Source organism: Urocitellus parryii, assembly GCF_045843805.1.
Source record: "Urocitellus parryii isolate mUroPar1 chromosome 12 unlocalized genomic scaffold, mUroPar1.hap1 SUPER_12_unloc_1, whole genome shotgun sequence".
NCBI lineage: Eukaryota > Metazoa > Chordata > Mammalia > Rodentia > Sciuridae > Urocitellus > Urocitellus parryii.
Genome location: NW_027551758.1, coordinates 71,552 through 90,315, shown reverse-complemented (window position 1 = coordinate 90,315; position 18,764 = coordinate 71,552). Strand labels below are relative to the sequence as shown.

The following is an 18,764-nucleotide window of genomic DNA, read 5'->3' as shown; positions in this document are numbered from 1 at the left end:
CCTTTCCATGAAATTTTAGGGTGAACAGAAAGATTTAGAAAACAAAAGATCCTAAAAATACACTTAGAACTTTGAGTATAAAATATTAAAATGAGGGAAGAAAGAAAAAAGTTACCTCTTATTTCATTACATTGTCCTTAAGCCAGCAGCAGCTCAGGATTGAGGGGGCACTTTGTGCTTATTTATGCAGAACTAGAGACTAGCACCAAATCTCAAGAGACCCCTAAAAGAGGGTCTTTCACATTGCAAGTCTGAAAAAGGCATTTTCTTCCAACTAAAACACTCATTGGGAGCAGCTCCTGAAGGCTCACATTGAAAACACCATCACGGACACACGCCCGGCTTAAGGACTCCAGCCCACCATGACACAGACCTGGGCTGCTGTGTAACTCAGTGCAGAGTGTGGGCTTAGCATGCACAGGTCTCTGGATTCAATCCCAAGCACCAAAAAAAAAAAAAAAAAAAAAAAAAAAAAGACAAAAGCCCATCCAACTTCATGGTATGCATGCAAGGAGAAAAAAATTTCCTGTCTTTTTATTTATTTATTACTTTTTGTGCTTGGTATGAACCCAGGCAAACACTACCACTGAGTTACAGCTACAGTCCTTTCCTATTATTTTAAACTACAGGAAGGAAATTCTTTTTGAAAATATATAAGAAGTTTAGAAAAAAGCATGATAGAAAAAGGAGATTTAGGGGAAATTCCTTTTTCAGATTCATTTAAAAGAGGTAAAGTGTTGGTAATTCTATACAATATCATTCAAAGTAAAAGGAAATTTTCCATCAAAATTACCTCTATTTGTAAACAAACTAAATTCTTCAAAATTCCACAAAATAGTATAACTAAAATTAATGGCAATTTAACTAGGAAGATTTACTTACTGATTGGCATTTTGCAATTCTAAATGTCTTGGTTGTCCACACCATAAACACTATGGAAGCTGAAACACACATTAAAAAGTCACCTTTGGAGGACAGAACATGAAATATTGAAATGCTTTATCATAATGAGAAAAAGTCAATCACTTACCCAACACAGCAAATATGAGAGTATTTGTAAAGTGCCTATATAAGGAAAATTTCACTGTGTTTTTTCTTAGCCTCAGGGTCTTCATCGTTTGTGCCAAACTTATAAAAATGTGAGAATAGTTAAGGGAAAACATTTTAAATAGTAATGAATAGCTAAAAACCATAATAAGAATCTTATATATTCCAAAATTAATAGTGCTAAACGCAGTTCCTAAAATTTGAAGAAATTTTATCACAGAAAATGTGATTGTAACCAATAGTATATAATCCTGACATATTATACAGAATTTGCTTCAAAATTCACCACAACTGAGAAGAATAAACAGACTTCAAGAGACAGCCGCTGGCAAAGACACCTGGTTCATGCTCATTCCAAGCCAAATGTGTGCAGCCCAGGAGAAAGCTGTGCACGCTGAGACCCCAGGTCAGACACACCACAGATGCCCCTGGATGTGCTGTTTGGCTCAAGCTTGCCTGTTTGCTTCTCTCCTTTTTTTTTTTTTTTTTCTGGTCTATTCTCCTTTTATTTCCTGAAAGACCACAATTGGGAAGTTAGGTCATCTACCAGCTCCATTCTATAGATTAAAAAAACGTATGCAGTATAAACTAGATCTTCAGTAGGTGGAGACCTTCCTGGACACACTACCAAAGAGGGGAGGGCGACTGTACAGGAGGAAGAAGACTACAGGTCTCTAAGAGTCACAAAGGTCAGGCAGAGAAGGGTGAGGCCAGCAAGAAGGGAACAGGAGTGGGTGTGGGACTGGATTTGACTGGGGATTTCCTTGAGGTCAGCAGGTGAGAGAAGGCCTTCCAGAGGGCTATGCAGGCTCGGGCTATGGGTCAAAGTTCAGGGCCCTCAGGAAGGAGAGGGCTTAAAGTGTGGTCCAGACAGTATCTGGTGCAGACTGGCCAGTAGATAACAAGAGGTCAGCTAGGCATTTACGTCCTGTGTGGAGGGGGCTTCTTTGTAGCAGACTTTTCCCAGAACACAAATGCAGGGATTTCTGAACCTGGATTCAGGTAATGTCGCCTTTCAGAAGCAAGGATTGCAGCCAGATCTCTGCCTTGACCCTGGTTCCCTCTGGAGCAGACCAGCCAGCGTTGCTTGTGAACTGAACACTGCCGCCCGGGCAGAGCTGGGCACTAGAAGGGAGCGTTTATGCCTATTTTAAATTCTAAATATTTCATAAATCAAAAACTTGGTTTTCATATGAAAACTAAAGTAGTTGGTAAAGCTACAAAACTGCTTTTCAGTGTTCCTGAATGGTGAATATTACAAAGAACATCAATTTCTAAAGTAACATAACCCAGTCCACCAGAACTACTGTTAGAACTTACAAAAATGCTTTTATTCCTTAAACAACAAGATGAAAAAACCTGGCCTTGTTTAATCATTTGGAAATGTTTTTTAAAAACCAGGGAATAAAAATATCAAAAGTAAAAGGGAAGCTGCCTAAGCCTTCACTTACCAACACACTGCTATTTGGGGTACAGTTTAAACCACTCCTCCCGTGATAGGAAAGCAGCAGCAAGAGCAACAGGCTTGTCCCCAGTGAGGTCCCAGCTTGTGCTAGGAAAGGATATCCACCAGCACAAGCCCGAGTCGAGCAGGGAGAGAGGCAGGCTGGCCAGAAGGACAAGGTCAGAATCACTCGCCTGCAGCAAAACAGCAAAACACAATAGCAGAGAAAGTGGGAGCACACATGAGAAAAGCTGGGCTTAGGAGAGTTGCGGCTCTCCTGTCTTCCTTGAGGGTCAAATTCTTACATGAGTAGCCATGTAAGTTCCTCAGATTCAGAGGAAGCAAAGTCTTTGGTCGAAGCATTCAGTTCTGTATGTATCATGCCCTACTTCTCATTTGTCATCTGTGATCATTGGGGACATACGCTGGGGTCTGTTCTGTTTTTGGTTTTATACATACAGCAGACTTTCTGCTTTAATAGTGGAAATTAGCCAACAGCAATCTGAAGGCGAACCTCAAGAGTTCAGGATCCAGCAGAAATGGATACTAGATTTCCTTCCTCTCATCAAGGCAATTCTAATTTCTGGACTTCTGTTTTCTTTCTCCTGGTACTGGGGGTTGAACCCATGAGCACATTTTGGCAGGGCCTGAGACAGACTGAGACAGGGCCTCAAGTAAGTGCCCAGGGTAGCCTGGAACTTGCAGTGCTCCTGTCTCAGCCTCCCGAGTAGCAGGAGTGTGCCCCAAGCCCAGAGGGTGCTATTTCTTAACGAGGCACCTCAGAGGGCCTGTGAGTATAATTCAGGAGTCTGCAACAGCCCCTGTGGGCAGGGCTCCTGGAGTGGGGCATGTTCTGTGGGGAGCTCCTACGGCTTTCATGGTATTTCCAAAGCCATTTCTGATCCAGTACTCAAAGAAGGTCAAGAACCACTGCTTTGAAGAGAAAGGATAATGAATTAAGTCCAGAGTTGTTTTTTCAACTTGGAAGTTCACAAATACATAGTTTACAAAAACACTTAGAGTTCACAAATAGGGACTTTAAAGAATAGACTGGCCAGGCTTAGAAAACATCCCACATGGGGCTCAGAGAAGCCACGGGCAGGGCTCCCTCCGCCAGCAAACCTGGGAGAAGGAGGTCTTCCCTGTAGGGAAGAGACATAGGCAAGCTCAAGCCCTCTGGGCCTTCCTGTGAGAAACAGATGAGAAAATGAAAAGAATGCAAGGGAAACAGTAAAAAAAATTAAATGGCGAAAGATGAAAGTGTTACAGAGTGGAAACAAAAAGAACATGGTAAAACATGAAACCTATCGACCAGGACAGTGTCAACAAGGATGTAATGTGGGAGAGACAGACCACGTCCAGGGTACGCACAGCCTCAACTCTGCTCTGACCAGCTCACATTTTCTCTAGAATTCCTCCCATTTCCCCCAGTCTCACCACAGAGGAAAAAAAGACAGGGATCTCCACCCTTAACCTATGACTCAGGTCCCTGCAGGACCCAGTTGCCACTGTCCCCACAGTGCCCCCGCTGCCACATGCCGCAGCCCCTCCACCAGAGCCTGCTCCATGCCTGCCCTTCCCAGCCCTGCACGTGGCACGGCAATCTCAACAGCACAGGTCTGTCTCCCCAGGGTGGTCCCCTGCCCTGCCACCTCCCTCAGCTCTGCTCCCCCTTTCAGCCTCGTCTTCCCCTGCAGCGAGGCACCAGCCCAGCTCCTTACTTCACTGGGCCGCCTATTCTCCTTGGGTGATGTCACAGCTGCCTCCTTCTCCCACCACACGACTTCTGATCAGACCCTTGGCTCCAGCTCGACCCCTCTGCAAATCGAAGCTGTGATGTTTTTATTTGTACTTCTGGCAGTACCGGGGTGGGACCCAGGGCTTCCTGCACACCAGGCCCAGCACTCCACCTCAGAGCTGCGTCTAGCCCGGGCTGGCACTGCCAACTCTCTTCCCAGGAACACCCTGGGCTGCCCAAACCGCCTTCATTTTGGCTCATTCTCCAATTTCACCACCCCAAGAACTGCCACACTGCTGCCAGTAGCCCCAAGGATACACCTGAGACCTTTGAGAACCCATTTCTAGCAACGATACTGCTGGACTTACATCTTTCTGACCCTTAGTAGGTCTTGAGGGCCCTGCAAGTGACTCCTGACCAGACTTCCTGTCTCCTCTTCCAGGTCACCTCGTAGCACTCCCAAGTCATGCCACCCACTTGTCGTGATTCTCCTGCTCTCCACGGCAGCTGCTAGAGGGACTTGTACCCCGTGCTGTCCTTCCTCTGTCCCACCTGCTCGATTCACAACACACGTGCCCAGCAGGAAAGCTGCCCAGACAGTCTGCCACTGTTCTCTTCCTACGATCTGTTCCCCTCATTTCTTCCTGAAAGCCTTTCCCAGTCCTCCTGATAAGTGCCCCCTGTCCTGTCGGTTTCAAAGTCAGTGTTATTGTTCCTATGAAGGCTTCCTTGGTTTTACGCCAGAATTAATTTCTCCTCCCTCTGTTCATATTAACCACTCTAAAAAGGCAATTGCTACTGCAGTATTACTGCTAGTTATATATCTGTCCCCTCTTTAGGGATGCAGGGACAGTCTTCTTCCTATCAGTACAAGGTACACACAAAGCATCTAAATTCTGGTGGAATTAAACAGAAAATACAAAGACAGTCCTTATCTGGGGAGTTATTACTTCTTCACCTTCAACTAAACTTATATACTAAGATAACAATAATTCATAACCACATTTCATCCTATCATTATTACGAATTAAAAGTAATCTGATTTTAATGATACAACAAACTGTTTTAGAAGGACACAGTAAAGGATATGAACCACACAAAAATGGAGTCAATAACTGCTAAAATAATGTCACCCAAGACAACAGCTAAGTGGTTAGAACCCTGGAAGATAAAAACAAGGAAGCCTGAATGTAAGTTTCATCACAGTTTAGCAATTATTATCTGATAAAGGAAAACAATTCAGTTTATTTTATCACTGTGTGATGTCACATAAAAAATTTTCTCTCTTAAGAGAACTGTGTTTAGCATGTGAAAATGATCTGTTTGGCAGTAACAAATGTCAACTCGTCACCAGCTCACTTGATAATAGCAATGCAAAACTATTATGGGCTAGCAAATAAAAAGCACTGAGTCCCAAGCTGCCAATCTCCTCCCTCTCAGCAAATCTCCAGCCAGTACTGCTAATGAACCAGACTCCCCACTGTGTGAAGAGGCACAGGAAGTAAAACAAGGAGGGCTGCACCTGAGGCAAACACAAACCAAGACTTCACCCTGACGAGTCATATTTAAAACAGTCACTAAAATGTTAGGTAGAAGGTTAAGGAAATGCAATTTATGTGCGCCACTTAAATGTGGAATAGGTATCTTTTCTATTTTCTTTTTAGCAAAGAAAAATTTCATGTGAATTATATAAATGTAAATTCAGAGTTCATTATTATTATGAAAAAATAAATCTACTAAAAGAAAAAAAGAGCAGGTGTATTTAACAGGTATGGATGTACCACATGAGAGGAAGAGAAATGAGGCTTTGACATTCACTGGACAGATGTCCTGCTTTGGGGTCAGATTCAGTATGTGAGAGAGGCTTTTTGTGGTGACACACACACGCCCCCCTATGCACAATGATCTGATTCACACATCTAACCCAAAGGTCACTCTGGGTGGCATCACAAGGTAGGGTACAGTCACCTTAATCACCCAGCCCAGTCGAGTATTAAGAAAAGCCAAAGCGGGACATGGAAATGTCCTCACAGATGAAGACATCACCCCTTCCTCACCAGCAGCACTGCTGCCCACGTCGCTCAAGTCTCTGTTCTCAACGTACCTCCTGGGCCTAACAATGGGGCCTGCTGAACCCCCAAAATAGCCACAAGAGACAGAGAAATCTCACAACCAGTAAGACTTAGGGAAGCGATGAGATGTCATGCTGATATGCCTGGAGGGTGTCATTGACTTTGTCCACTTGACACATCTTAAAATCCAGAATGAAGGAAGATATGAATGTGTGCAGATTGAAAATGGCACAGACAATGTTCTTTATGAAGAACCACTGGACAGTCTGAGATAGAGCTGATTCTGAGGAGGACATCATGTCATAAAAGGTAAATATCCCAGGGAAAAAAGCTCTGCTGGGGTCTTAATAAAATTTCTGGGATCTTAAAAAAAAATCATCTCAGGAGCTAAAATATGTTTCACAGCAACAATAATAAAGGGTTGGTGGGAGGGCTGGGGTTGTGGCTCAGCAGTAGAGCACTTGCCTAGCACATTCGAGGCCCTGGGTTTGATCCTCAGCACCACATAAAAATAAACAAAATTAAAAACAAAAACCAAAAAACTATTGTGTCCAACTGAAAAAACAAAATAAGTATTAAAAAGAATAAAAGGGGTAGTGGGAATCATGCAGTTCTTACCCCAATGACTCTCATCACACCCTCCAGAGCAGCAAAGATGAAGTAGAGCAGTCCCAGTCCAATCACTCGGTGCATGACGGTTCCTAGACGTGGCCTACAGCCAAGGGAGACAGAGGAAGGGAAGGCCGTGAGAGCATGGCACACGGGAAGGGCACCTCTAAGCAGCTCAGTCTGCCCCAGCCTGGGAGGCACTGTCCCAGGATGCAGTGGTCTTCCTATCGGTCCCTTCCTGTAGGACCTGAAGCTGCACAGGCCAGGGAAGCACAGCTGGAGGACAGCAGAGTGCCAGAGGACTCTGCTCAACTTCAAGCAACACAATGACCACAATCGGATACTGTTTCTGCAAGTGGACCAGAAGGCTGTGGAAACTGAGAAGCTAAGTGACCACTTCCAATGGCCACTGGCAGGACCCCTACTACAAACTGTTGTGAGACAGGTCTGCCTGGAGGCCACTCACTGCTCTTCTGACTTGGAGGACAGATGGACTCCAGGGCTTTCCTCTGATCTCTGCCTGTGCCACTTGGAACAGGAGCACTAACAGAATCTAGCTTCATTCTTTAAACTGAGAAATTAAAAATAACATTTCTGACTTGTAAAACACCAATGAACTAGAGAAATGCAAAGGTAGTGTTTTTTATAATCAATAATATGAAAAAAAAACATTTCATGACATTTTTAAGTCAGAATTGACTGCAGCACATACATTTAGAATACAAAAAACCCTTTTCTGAATCTTTTCTGAATCTACCAGAATAAAACCTGATTTTGAAAAAAATAAGGCAGTCATTTTGAAATAAAATCTAAATAAAGATTAAAGTCCATAATTAATCTTTAAAATTATTTACCTAGTTTAGTGAATCTTCTAGTTACAACCAGAAAACCAGACTGCACTGGGGCTCAGAGTGGAGAGTCCAACAGGAGAAGCCAGCAGTGGAGGGCTATTCAGCAAGGGCCTGTGCCCCGCCCCACCCAAGCTCCAACACACTGCTGGTGCTGAAGCTCACAACCAGACCTGCACTGCAGGGCCGGACCCTGGCCACGGGGTCTATGCTGTCTACTGTACAGGCCACACAGAGCATTTGAGAAGGAATCTCAGTGACCCCAGTGAAAAAAAAGGCCTCCTGCCTACAGCCTTTTCAACTCCCTGAAACCCAAGCTCACACGCACAAGCAGGCATTCGGTGCAGGTTACTGAGCACGTGCTAAGGACTCAGAGTCAAGGACCCAAGACCAGCAAGGCTCCTGCCCCCGGGACTCACACTTGAGTGTAGGGGGGCAGGCAATAAATACTAATGGCCACAATAGGTGGCTTTATAAAAAAGATGAAGGGCCGGGGGCCACCCAGCATGCACTATGGAGTCCTGGGAGATGGTGGAGGAGCACAGGTCTGGATGGGGAGGAAGCACTGGAGCCCGGTGCAGAGGGAAAGCTGGACCTGTCAAGGCTGGGATTTTGTCAAGAGGCCGACCAAGGCAAAATCGAGCGGAGGCGGAGTTGGAGTCGGAAGGCCAATGTGGGCACTCCAAGGCTGGGGCTCAGCAAGGGAGCTGAGGAAGGAACAGCCAGCGACTGAGGACAGAACTCCCGAGGCACTCTGCAAACTGAGCAAAGCCAGGGCTCAAACAGAAGCTAACAGCGGGACCCCTGACCAGCCTAAGCAGGGCCACGTGGACAGGCAAGGGGACATCATGGTGACCTGACAAGAGGGGTCTCAGTGGATCAGTGGGGGCAGAACCTCCCCTGGGGATGTCAAGATTACACGGGAAGTTGGGGTGACAAGTGCAGGATGCTCACAGGAGAAGTCGCACAGCACATGGTGACGAGAAGTGAGGTAGGAGCAGGGAGGGCCATGGGGGGATTTGGGGACCTTGCTTTTAAAAATGGTAGAAACAGAGGGACCAACCGGGGAGGAAAATCAAGACAGGGAAACTGGAACTGCTGCAGGGACACAGGGCAGAGATGTGTGCAGGGCCAAGAGAGGTGCGTGTAGTGGGTGTCCCAGCAAGCCAGGACCTGAGAACCACAGTGCAGAAGACTCTCAGCTAGGAGAGAGCCAGGGGCAGCTGTGAGGGGGTGGGCGAAGGTGGAGACTTGAGAAGAGGGGTGAAGCTGCTCTGCAACGGGGTCTAGGAGAGACCCCAGCAGTAGCTCAAGTGCACAGGGCAGTGAAGTCCAGTGCCGTCCCAGGCAGATGTCCCTGTGCAGGGGTGAGCCTGACACAGTCACAAAACTGGACTTACCCAGCTGGACTGGGCTGCTGTCGAGAAGGCCGACCAAGAGAAAGGGCAGCAGCAGGGGCAAGAACCCTGCGGGACCAAGGAAGCTAAGCCAGAGAAGCCAAGTGAGGACACACAGGGAAAGGGACACTGAAGGTGCTAGGGCCCAAAGGTCAGAGGGCACACTGGGGACAGAAAGAACAGAAGCCAATTTATGAGAGACAGGAAAGAGGAGACAGCAGTTGAAAAGATATGTTCAAAATTAAAACTATGAAGAGGGTGCGCTTAACCATGACAGTGAAGTTTAGAACAAGACCACGGGACCAGCTGTGGGAGGAGCTGAAGCCAAGGGCAGGAGAGGTGGGTGTGAGCCCATCTGCCCAGGACCAGGAAGCACAGGAAACTCCAGCAGGGGAGGTGCTGGGGAGGAAGATGAAGGGCAGGAGTCTGGCAGCCCACAGAGTACCTTGAGAAGATGCAGCAAGGGACCCAGGGGACCATCTGAAGGCGTGAGCTTCTGGGAGTAAGAGAATTTAGGAAGGCAGGGAGAACAATGGTCTGAAAAGAGCAGTGAGGATAAAGAGGACGAGTTCTCCCGACTCATGCCCAGGAAGCTACAGACTTGAGAGGAAAGGCCTGCTGGTGGCTCCAGGCTAGCGAGGTCCTCAGGGAATGGTCAGGTTCATTAGAAATCCTGCTGACACGGTGTCTAATCAACTCTATAACACTCAAATGTGATTTTAAAAGCTTTTCTGTACTGGCTAGAAAACAAAATGGCTTGAACTTCAAGAATCATTTTAGACTTTCCATCATCCTTCAAGTTAACACTTTGTTAACCTACTATAAAGTTATTAGAATTCAAATTCAGAATACTTATTTGAAAATAACATAAAATAACTAGCACATGGGAATCTTTTTACTTTTTTTGGCCGAGGATGGGACCTAGGATCCTATGTATGCTAGGCAAATGTTCTACCACTAAGCTACAGCCCCAGTCCGGGAAGTCTCTTAAAACCATTTTCTTGCGGATTTTACCCTTGGGGATTTGCATAATGATACAGAGAAGGTTCCAGTTCCACCAAGATCATAATGTGTACTAGGTAAGAGACAGGGTATGTTTCCCATGCCCCACTACTTACTTCACAATACCATAGCCCAAGCTCACAATGATCACCAGGAGGCGGGCCAACGTCCTCTTAACTGCAGATATCAACTCGGCGAATATCAATAAGCCTTGGGCTGAGGGGGAAAAAAGAAAGTACTTCACCGTGTGTACCTTGAAGGCCTTCCACCCAAGATGTTAGACGTGTGCTCTGAACAACTACAGTCTGAACTCAGAACAATTAGCCAGATTTTCTTTAAAAGTTCTTCTCCAAGCCAAATGATGTTTGAAACCTCAGGGATGGAGAAGCCATAGTCTCCTGAAGAATTCGCTCCAAAAGTGCTCAGCTCTGCTGGCAGTGCTCTTCTGTCACCCAATGCCTGTCTCCTGAGCATCCTCAGTTCTTTCCCCTGGAGGTTACCCACAACTCTCCCTCTTCCTGTCCTGTGACTACCTGAAAGTCATAACACCCACCAGAATTCTTTCTCAGGATGCCTTCATCACTTATTTATGTAAAACGCATCTGTTAGGAGTCCAGCACTTGGCCAGCGTGTTGAGGCCCTGGGTTCGAACTCCAGCATCACATACACACGCGTGTATGCACATACGCATGTTATGCTCCCACTGGGTGGCTATAACAGAACAGAAACCTTGATCCCCACCTGCATGGGACCTGTACTCTGCCCAAGTAAACAGAATTCACCCTATTTCCTGCATGATGGACGTGACACAGTAACCCTGGGACTGGAGGAAGCATGGAGGGTCAGCTTGCATCTCAAAAGCATGCATCAAAGCCAATTTTCCAAATGTATCTTGAAATTTCTGATGTAATTTCAAGAAATGCAAGTGAACAAAAAATTTTTTCACATTGGTTTAAGTATGAACTACGCTTATTCATTCCACTTCTAATAAACTTTATATTTTAGATGTACTAGAAGTTGCAAAGCTACTACAGAGTTCCCACAGTCGTTTAATATTTTAATTTAATATTAAAAATGTTAATACCTTACATTTACTGTGGGACTTTTCTCATAATTAATGAACCATCATCAAGTCATTGCTATTACAGGTTGAGCATCCCTAATGCAAAAATTTTAAATCCAGAATACTCCAGAATCTGAAACTTTATTAGCCCTAATCAGATGACACAAGTAGAAAATTACCTATTATGAAAACTTTGTGGAAGTATTATTATTAAAATGTTTAGGGCTGGGGTTGTGGCTCAGTGGTAGAGTGCTTGCCTAACATGTACGTGGCTCTGGGTTCAATCCTCAGCACCACATAAAAATAAGTAAAAGGTATGGCATCCAACCACAACTAAAAAAATACTTTAAAAAATGTTTAAAATGTTGCATAAAGCTACACTCTCTGTGCATAAAGTATATACTAAACATAAATGAATTTCAAGATTAGACTTGGGACACATCCCAAAGAAAGCTCATTATGGAAATACAAATATTCCAAAATCTGGAAAAATCCAAAATTCAAAACACTTCTAGATGCAAGCACTTCAGTTAAGGGAGACTCACTCTGTATCAAGTAAGCACATGCTTTATTAAGATTTGCTTCATTTTTACCTATGTCCTTTTCGGTCCCAGGATCCCATCCAGGAGATCATATCATATTTGGTCACCATGTCCTTAGGATCCTCTTGGCTGTGACAATTTGTCACAGTTTTTCCTTGTTTTATGTGACCTCTTTAGTTCTGAGGAGTGTGGGGCATGTATTTTGTAGAAAGCCTCACAATTTAGATTTGTCTTGTGTGTTTCGTATGATCAAACTGGGGCTATGGGTTTGGGGGAGGAAAACCACAGAGGTCAAGTGCCTTTTTTATCACATTACATCACAGGTGCATACTACCAACAGGACCATCACTGTTGGTGTTGACCTTGATCACCTGTCTAGGCAGTGTTTACTGTGCCGCCTTCCCCACCCCACCTTGTCCCATACTGTACTCTTTGGGGGAAATTCACTAAACATAGGCTATTAAAAATAGGGAGTTAGTTATATTCTACCTCCTTGAGAGGTGAGTACCTACATAATTTTTTTAAAAAATTCTGAACAGGAGATTTGTCTATTCTATATTTGGTTATTTATTCAGTCATTTATTTATGTAAGTTAGGTTACTATCACTATTTTGTACTTTAGGTTATGGTCCAGTATTCAATTATTCATTTTGTTTTTCAAATTGTTCTGACTTTACCTTGGGGATTCTTTCTTCAGGCCAGTTATTTCGATATAACTCCATAATTTTGCATTTCATTTTTTGGCATTATAAGATGTCCCAGGCTCATTTCCAGGTATATTCCCTGCCTCAACCTTAGATTCAGCCATTTCTCCAAGGAGCCCTGGTTCCTGGTTGCTTTGATTAGAGAATGGCTTTAGAAACCAAGGTAAGGGTGCTGGTGTGCAAGCTGCTGCTGGAGTACCCTTAATTCTAGGCCATCTGGACCAACAGACCTTGGAAAGAGATGAGTATGTATTTACCTTCAAGTACACATATCTGGAATTATTTTAAATTTTTTTTGTTCTAAACAAAAGTACACACTGATGCTTCCTACTAATGCCCCTGAAGTCACACCTGGGTCCTTCCAGGCTTTCTCCTTGCATCTGTGTAACGCCATTCCAACAGTGAGAAACCTGGTTCCCACGGTCTACCATCTTGAATTAATTCTTTTACCCAAAGGTACACCTACAGACGTATCAGAGTTGCTAACTGTGTAAGGAACAACTTTATCAACTAGAGTACAGTATTTATGGACAATTTCTTTACCTTTAGTCTTACAAATGCCCATAATTTCCAAAGCTACTCAGGTCAGCACCTTCCCCCACCTCCTTCAGTGAGGTTATATCATACATTTTTTAAAATATTTTTTAGTTGCCGATGGACCATTATTTTATTTATTCACTTATATATGGTGCTGAGAATCGAACCCAGTGCTTCACACATGCTAGGCAAGTGCTCTACCACTGAGCTACAACCCTAGCCCTATATCATACATTTTTAACACGGCCACAACTTTTGTCACAGGCTGAATTCTATCCTGAAATTCCCAGAATTCCTAATTGATTTTTTAAAAATCTTATAAGTACATTAAGTTTCACTCTGTGTGTTGTGAGGTTCCATGAATTTTGATAACCACATAAGTCACCACAAAAATATAGTACAAAATAGTTTCATATCCCTAAAAGACAATCCCATGTTTTCCCCTACCCAATTTTCCTCTCCATGCCCTTGTTGAAGACTAACCTGTTTCCCATCTCCATAGCTTTCCCTTTATCAAAATGTGATATGAATGTGATCATGTAGTAATGCAGCTCTTTCATGCTGCTTTTTTTTCCTTTAGCAATATGCATCCATATTCTTGCTTGGATTGATGATACATTCCTTTTAGGTTGCTGAATAGCATTTTATTGCAGAGATGTACCACAGATCATTTATCCATCCGTGTATTAAAGGATATCTTACTTGCTCCCATATTTTAGAAATCATGAATACAGCTGCTATACATATTTGAATGCAAATTCTATGTGGACATAAGTTCTCAAATCAGTAGAGTAAATACCTCAGTATGCAATTGCTGCATTGCATGGTGATAGTATTGTTAAGCCTTGTAGAAACTTTGAGACTCTTCCAAAATTATTTTGCACTCCCACCAGCAACGATTGAGAGTTATTATTGCTTCACATCTTTGCCACCAATTGCTATTTTCAGGTTTTGGGATGTTAGCCATTCTAATAGGTATGCACTTGTATTCCACTGTTATTTATTTCAGTTCTAAAATCCATATTAAATCATGGCCAATTTGGAGCATGGAACAATTTTTTATTGGCCCTGGATTTTACATTATTTTTTAAAGAAATAATCTGGGCACAGCCAAAAGGCTTAATAGAAAGCAGCTCACAGAATCCCTCTGTGTACCAGATCCTGCAGAATTTCTTAGTATGAAAACAGAAGCATCAGCTTGCTTAGGAACTTTAAGGGGTATCTGAATATAGAAAAAATACAATGACCAGAGAATGGAGCAGAATACATAATCAGCTTTTGTCAAAACAAGAAAAAAAACTGTCTTTAAATGCTTCATTAAGAAGTTAAGAAAAGTGCAGGGAAACTGAGTACAGTGGTGTGTGACTGTGGTCCCAGAATTCAGTGGGCTAAGGAGGATAGCTTCAGCCTAAGAGTTCAGGGCCAGCCAGGGCAGCATTATGATGTCTTGTCAGGAAGGAAGGAGGGGAGGAAGGAAGGAAGGGAGGAAGGAAGGAAGGAAGGGAGGGAGGGAGGGAGGGAGGAAGGAAGGAATGAGATAAAGAAGAAGAGAAAAGAGAAAGTACAGATACAAGAGGCAAAATATCCGTGACTGATGGGAACATGTACTTGGTGCTCTTTGCCAAGTACAGCACCATTTGTTTATAAACAAAGTTTCAAAAGGTAAAAAGTTCATCCTTTATCCCTTCTGAAATAACCCACAATTACAGCATTCCTTGCAGTTTGCTGCAAGTTGGAAATAATTTGATGCTGGGAGCAGATGGGGATGGGGAGTTATAGCCCATGCCAATTCCAGGTGCCCTTGGTGGTGATTGATCAGCCCCTCACTTGTTGGGCACCTAGCTTGCCATTTATTTGTCTTGAGTTGTATAGATGCCACTTATTTCCAAGGCTACTTACTTGGGTCAGCTAAATACACGTATTCAGCAGGCTGGGCAGGACAGGCACAGAGACACTGCAGGCAGTGACGGCTGCATGCCAGGTCATGCTTCTGTTTGCACTGCATCCAATTTTCAGCAATGCCTGAGGAGTTCTCAGGAAGGCCTCTCTGAAGGCATTGCTCCTCAATTTCAGGCAAGTTCTTCCTGTTTTCCAGCAGGCTCTGGATCACTTGGCTCCCCTTCCTCCTTCCTTACATTCCAAGCTCAGATCTGTTTACACAACTGTACTTCATCTGGAAAGAACACTATCTACCAGAAAATTCAGAACCACCAATTCCCGGACCTAGCTAGCCAGCAGCCCAGGCCCTGCCCCTCTGCTTCCCACCCTCTCACCTCTTGACCATCCCTGCCTTCCTCCTTTCCTGTTATTGTTAATACTGTCGGTAGATAGCAACAGAATCACACTCTGCAGCTTGAATCAAGATCACAGATCTCAGATGACCTAGAATCCTCCACATTCTCAAGTACTTCATGTATTTATTTTTAAAAGTCAACAATGATTTTTGTTCCAAAATTGTTAATTTCAGTTTTTAAAATTTACTTAAAATGGCATGGATGAATCTCAAATATCATGTAACAGTAGTCCTCCAAATCCACGGGGCAAACATTCCCAAACCTCTGGTGGATGATGCCTGAGACTGGGGTAGAAGATGTGGTCTTTCTATATATCTCTATGATAAAGTTAATTTTTCAATTTGGCACAGGAAGAAATTAACAGCAATTATGAATACTACAATAGAACAATTATGACAATATACTTTAATAAAATTGCCAGCATCACTATTGTCATGCTTCAGGGCCATTGCTATGTAAAATAGGTTGCTGGAATCTAGGCACTGTGGTACCACAACGTCGATCTGACGTCCAAGATGACTACCAAGTGCCTACAGGCAGGTAGTGCATGCAGCATGGATACACTGGATGAAGGGGTGATTCACTCCCCTGCTGGGGTGGAACAGGCCAACTTGAGATTTTATCACACCACTCAGAGCAAGGTAGAATTTATGAATTGCTTATTTTTAATTTTTCTTTTAATATTTTTGGACTGTAGTCAGTCAATGGTAACTGAAACCATGAAAACTGAACCAACAGATAAGGGGATACTATTGTATAAGTAAGAAGTCAGACATAAAACAGTACATTTATATAATTCTGTTTTATATGAAGTTCCAGAACAGGCAAAGCTAACAGTGGTGATACAAATGAGCATAGTAAAGCTTTGTAGTGGGGGGACGGGACGTTATTGATTGAAAAAATTGGTTACAGGAGTGTGTGTGCGTTGTGTGTGTGTAAAGTCACCAAACTATATACTTTATATTTTGTGTTTCATATACATTGTATCTCAATAAAGCATAGAAAAAAGTTTCCCTAGAGTGAATAGACTAAACTGTGAATACTCGCATGCAAAATATTCTTAGAAATCCCTTAGAGCCCTTCATTTAAAGGAAGCACAGAGAGATGGAGGTTTGCCTACAGAAACACAGACAGTTAGGGCTAGACTCTGATCCAGAGATAACAGAACATTCTTCTACTAATAAATTTCCCTAAATAGACAGTTTCCTTTATTTTTGAAGGGAAGTTTTACGACATTTTCTTATTGGAAGAGATTGATCACACTTCATCTGAATCCCACCTTCTCCATGATCTCTAAGTAAGAATATGCTGAACCCCCAATTCTCCAATTTGTAGGGGTCCACACCCTCACCAAGATTTTTGCAAGAGGCATTGGGGTAATGGGGCAGTGTCAGGTTTGCTTCTTCAGGTCACGTGCTACCAGGTCCCAAATTTCTGTTCTTCATTGACCTCACCAAAAAATGTACTTCTTCCTTGATTTCCATACATAGTCCCAGGGTAGACATTTGTCATGCACTGTGGTCGCACCTTCCCAGACTTGAGACTTTGCACATCTTGTGAGTTTGAGAGCTGATGACTGTGGTGTGGGTACTGGGTGTGCTCCAAGGGTGACCTAAGTGTGACCCCTTCACTTTAGATACTCCTCCACTTGTCTTGAAGTTACATCCCAATAAACTCATTAGTTGAAAATTAAAGTAAAAAACGCATCAAATACACCCACACCACCCAGCAGGCTGATTCAGCTTCACAGCACTCTGTAGAGTGTGGGGTATTTCCCTTGGTGATCTTGGGGATCCTCCCATCATCTTGGGAGGATCCTCCCAAGATCCTCCCAAGATGACTGACTAGGAGCTGTGCTTGCTGCCACCCAGACTTGCAAGAGGATCTAACTGCATAGCGCTACTCCAGGAAAAAAAAAAAAAAAGATCCAAGTTCAAAATCTGAAGGGTGGTTTCTGCTAAATGTGCATGACTTTCCCACCATCATGAAGTTAAAAATCATGAGTGGAATTACCGTGGGTCAGGAACCATGTATGCATGGTCTACAACCCTTCTCTGGCTCCCAGACATTCTCTGAGTTCACTACTATCCTTTGCTAGATTTATTCACCTCTTAACTGATTTGTATTGTTTTGTAACTCGGAACTTGACAGGATGTTGGTAAATTTATGTGTAATATACCCTGCTGAATATTTGGAGGAGACAAATCATATCATATATCACATTGATGCAGACAAGCAGATCTCAGCTGACCACATGACCTCCATGTTCTAAGTCTCCTGCAAAAGTCCCACTGGGCACTTAGCACTGGTCAGACATAAACCTTCTTCCTTCTCTCGAGATCCCATGCTCATCAGATCTGTCTGGCTTCTTTCACCATTTCTTCCCTTCCAGAAGCAAAGCTAAATCTCTCCCTGGTTTTGAGCAGAGCACTTGAGCCATCTTGGTTGCTGCCTGGTCTTCTACCAGTACCCATGCCCTTGACATCTCACTTTCCCTTAGCGGTGGGTTAACCAGGAGAGCTCCTTCTCCAGGGAAATGCCTGGAACCTGCTGGTACAATACCTGCATGGCAGGAAATAGGTACCAAAGATGTGAGCAGAGGATGCATTGGTCACACGTAGTCCTCAATGCCTTTTCTTCTTGTATAGCCACTTGGGCTCCATATGAAGATGGCAGCCTAGGAAGATGGAAAGGACCTAGGTCTAAGTCACTTCTTCAAGGAAAGCCATGTTCTCTCATTTGACTGAGGCAGAGCTGAGAAAAAAAAATCTTTTCATTATGTTAAGGCTGAGAGATACTCAGAAGTTGTTTGTGGTCATATTTAGCCTCCCTGTATAGTATACTGACCTTAGTGCTAGTGACATCCATCCATCCATGGTGGATAGACCTTGGACTCTGAAGCACCACCACATATTTTTTCCTATAAAAACAGTCTCCGTGACCAGCTTTGAGAGTGCCCCAGTGGTGTGGGAATTCAGAGTTGGATCTTTCTTGCACTCCAACTAGTGCCTGGTAACCTAGGTGACTTCTGCGTTTCCCACGGCCTCTGCCTCTTGGAAAGGCTCTACGTTAGTTATTTACTACTTGGTGTAGTTCCTAAAAATGTGTGGTGACTTCTTTGGTTTTGCATTTTCAGCTTTATTTCTCAAGGAATTAAAATACTTGCTTTGGGGACTTGGGCCCTCAGGAAGGAATTGGGGAGGTAATCTGAGGACTGCAATGTCCTACCTGCCTCAGAGAACACCCAGATGACCTACGTGGGGTCATGTACGTGTGGTGAATTTGGACTTGACTACAAATCCATTGCAAGATGAAAAGCAGTGAGTCTGATTTCTAAAGTAAATGACTTTTGTGGAACTTGAGAGTTAATTTCACACAGCTTCTTTTCTTTTCCAACATGAGATTTCCTTTCACAATGTGGTAGACGGTGGATGACCTCAGGCCTGATTCAATTATCAGCTAATAAT

At 43.6% G+C, this 18,764-nt stretch overlaps 1 protein-coding gene across 2 annotated transcripts in view; it reads right to left on the bottom strand.

Annotated features, from left to right (window-relative positions):
• Nucleotides 1–10,439, bottom strand: part of LOC144251255 (transmembrane protein 87B) — a 34,747-nt gene extending 24,308 nt beyond the window's left edge. The window contains exons 1-5 of one of the 2 annotated variants that reach the window (XM_077794276.1): nt 10,274–10,439; nt 6,920–7,013; nt 5,320–5,390; nt 1,031–1,140; nt 883–941 (exon numbers count right to left, since the gene is read on the bottom strand). In XM_077794276.1, the coding sequence (XP_077650402.1) occupies nt 883–941; nt 1,031–1,140; nt 5,320–5,390; nt 6,920–6,994 (315 nt within the window). In that variant the 5' untranslated portion in view covers nt 6,995–7,013; nt 10,274–10,439. Of the gene's footprint in view, nt 1–882; nt 942–1,030; nt 1,141–2,613; nt 2,686–5,319; nt 5,391–6,919; nt 7,014–10,273 lie in introns of both variants that reach the window. The other variant, XM_077794275.1, reaches the window with a different exon arrangement.
• Between the last annotated feature and the right edge of the window lie 8,325 nt (nt 10,440–18,764).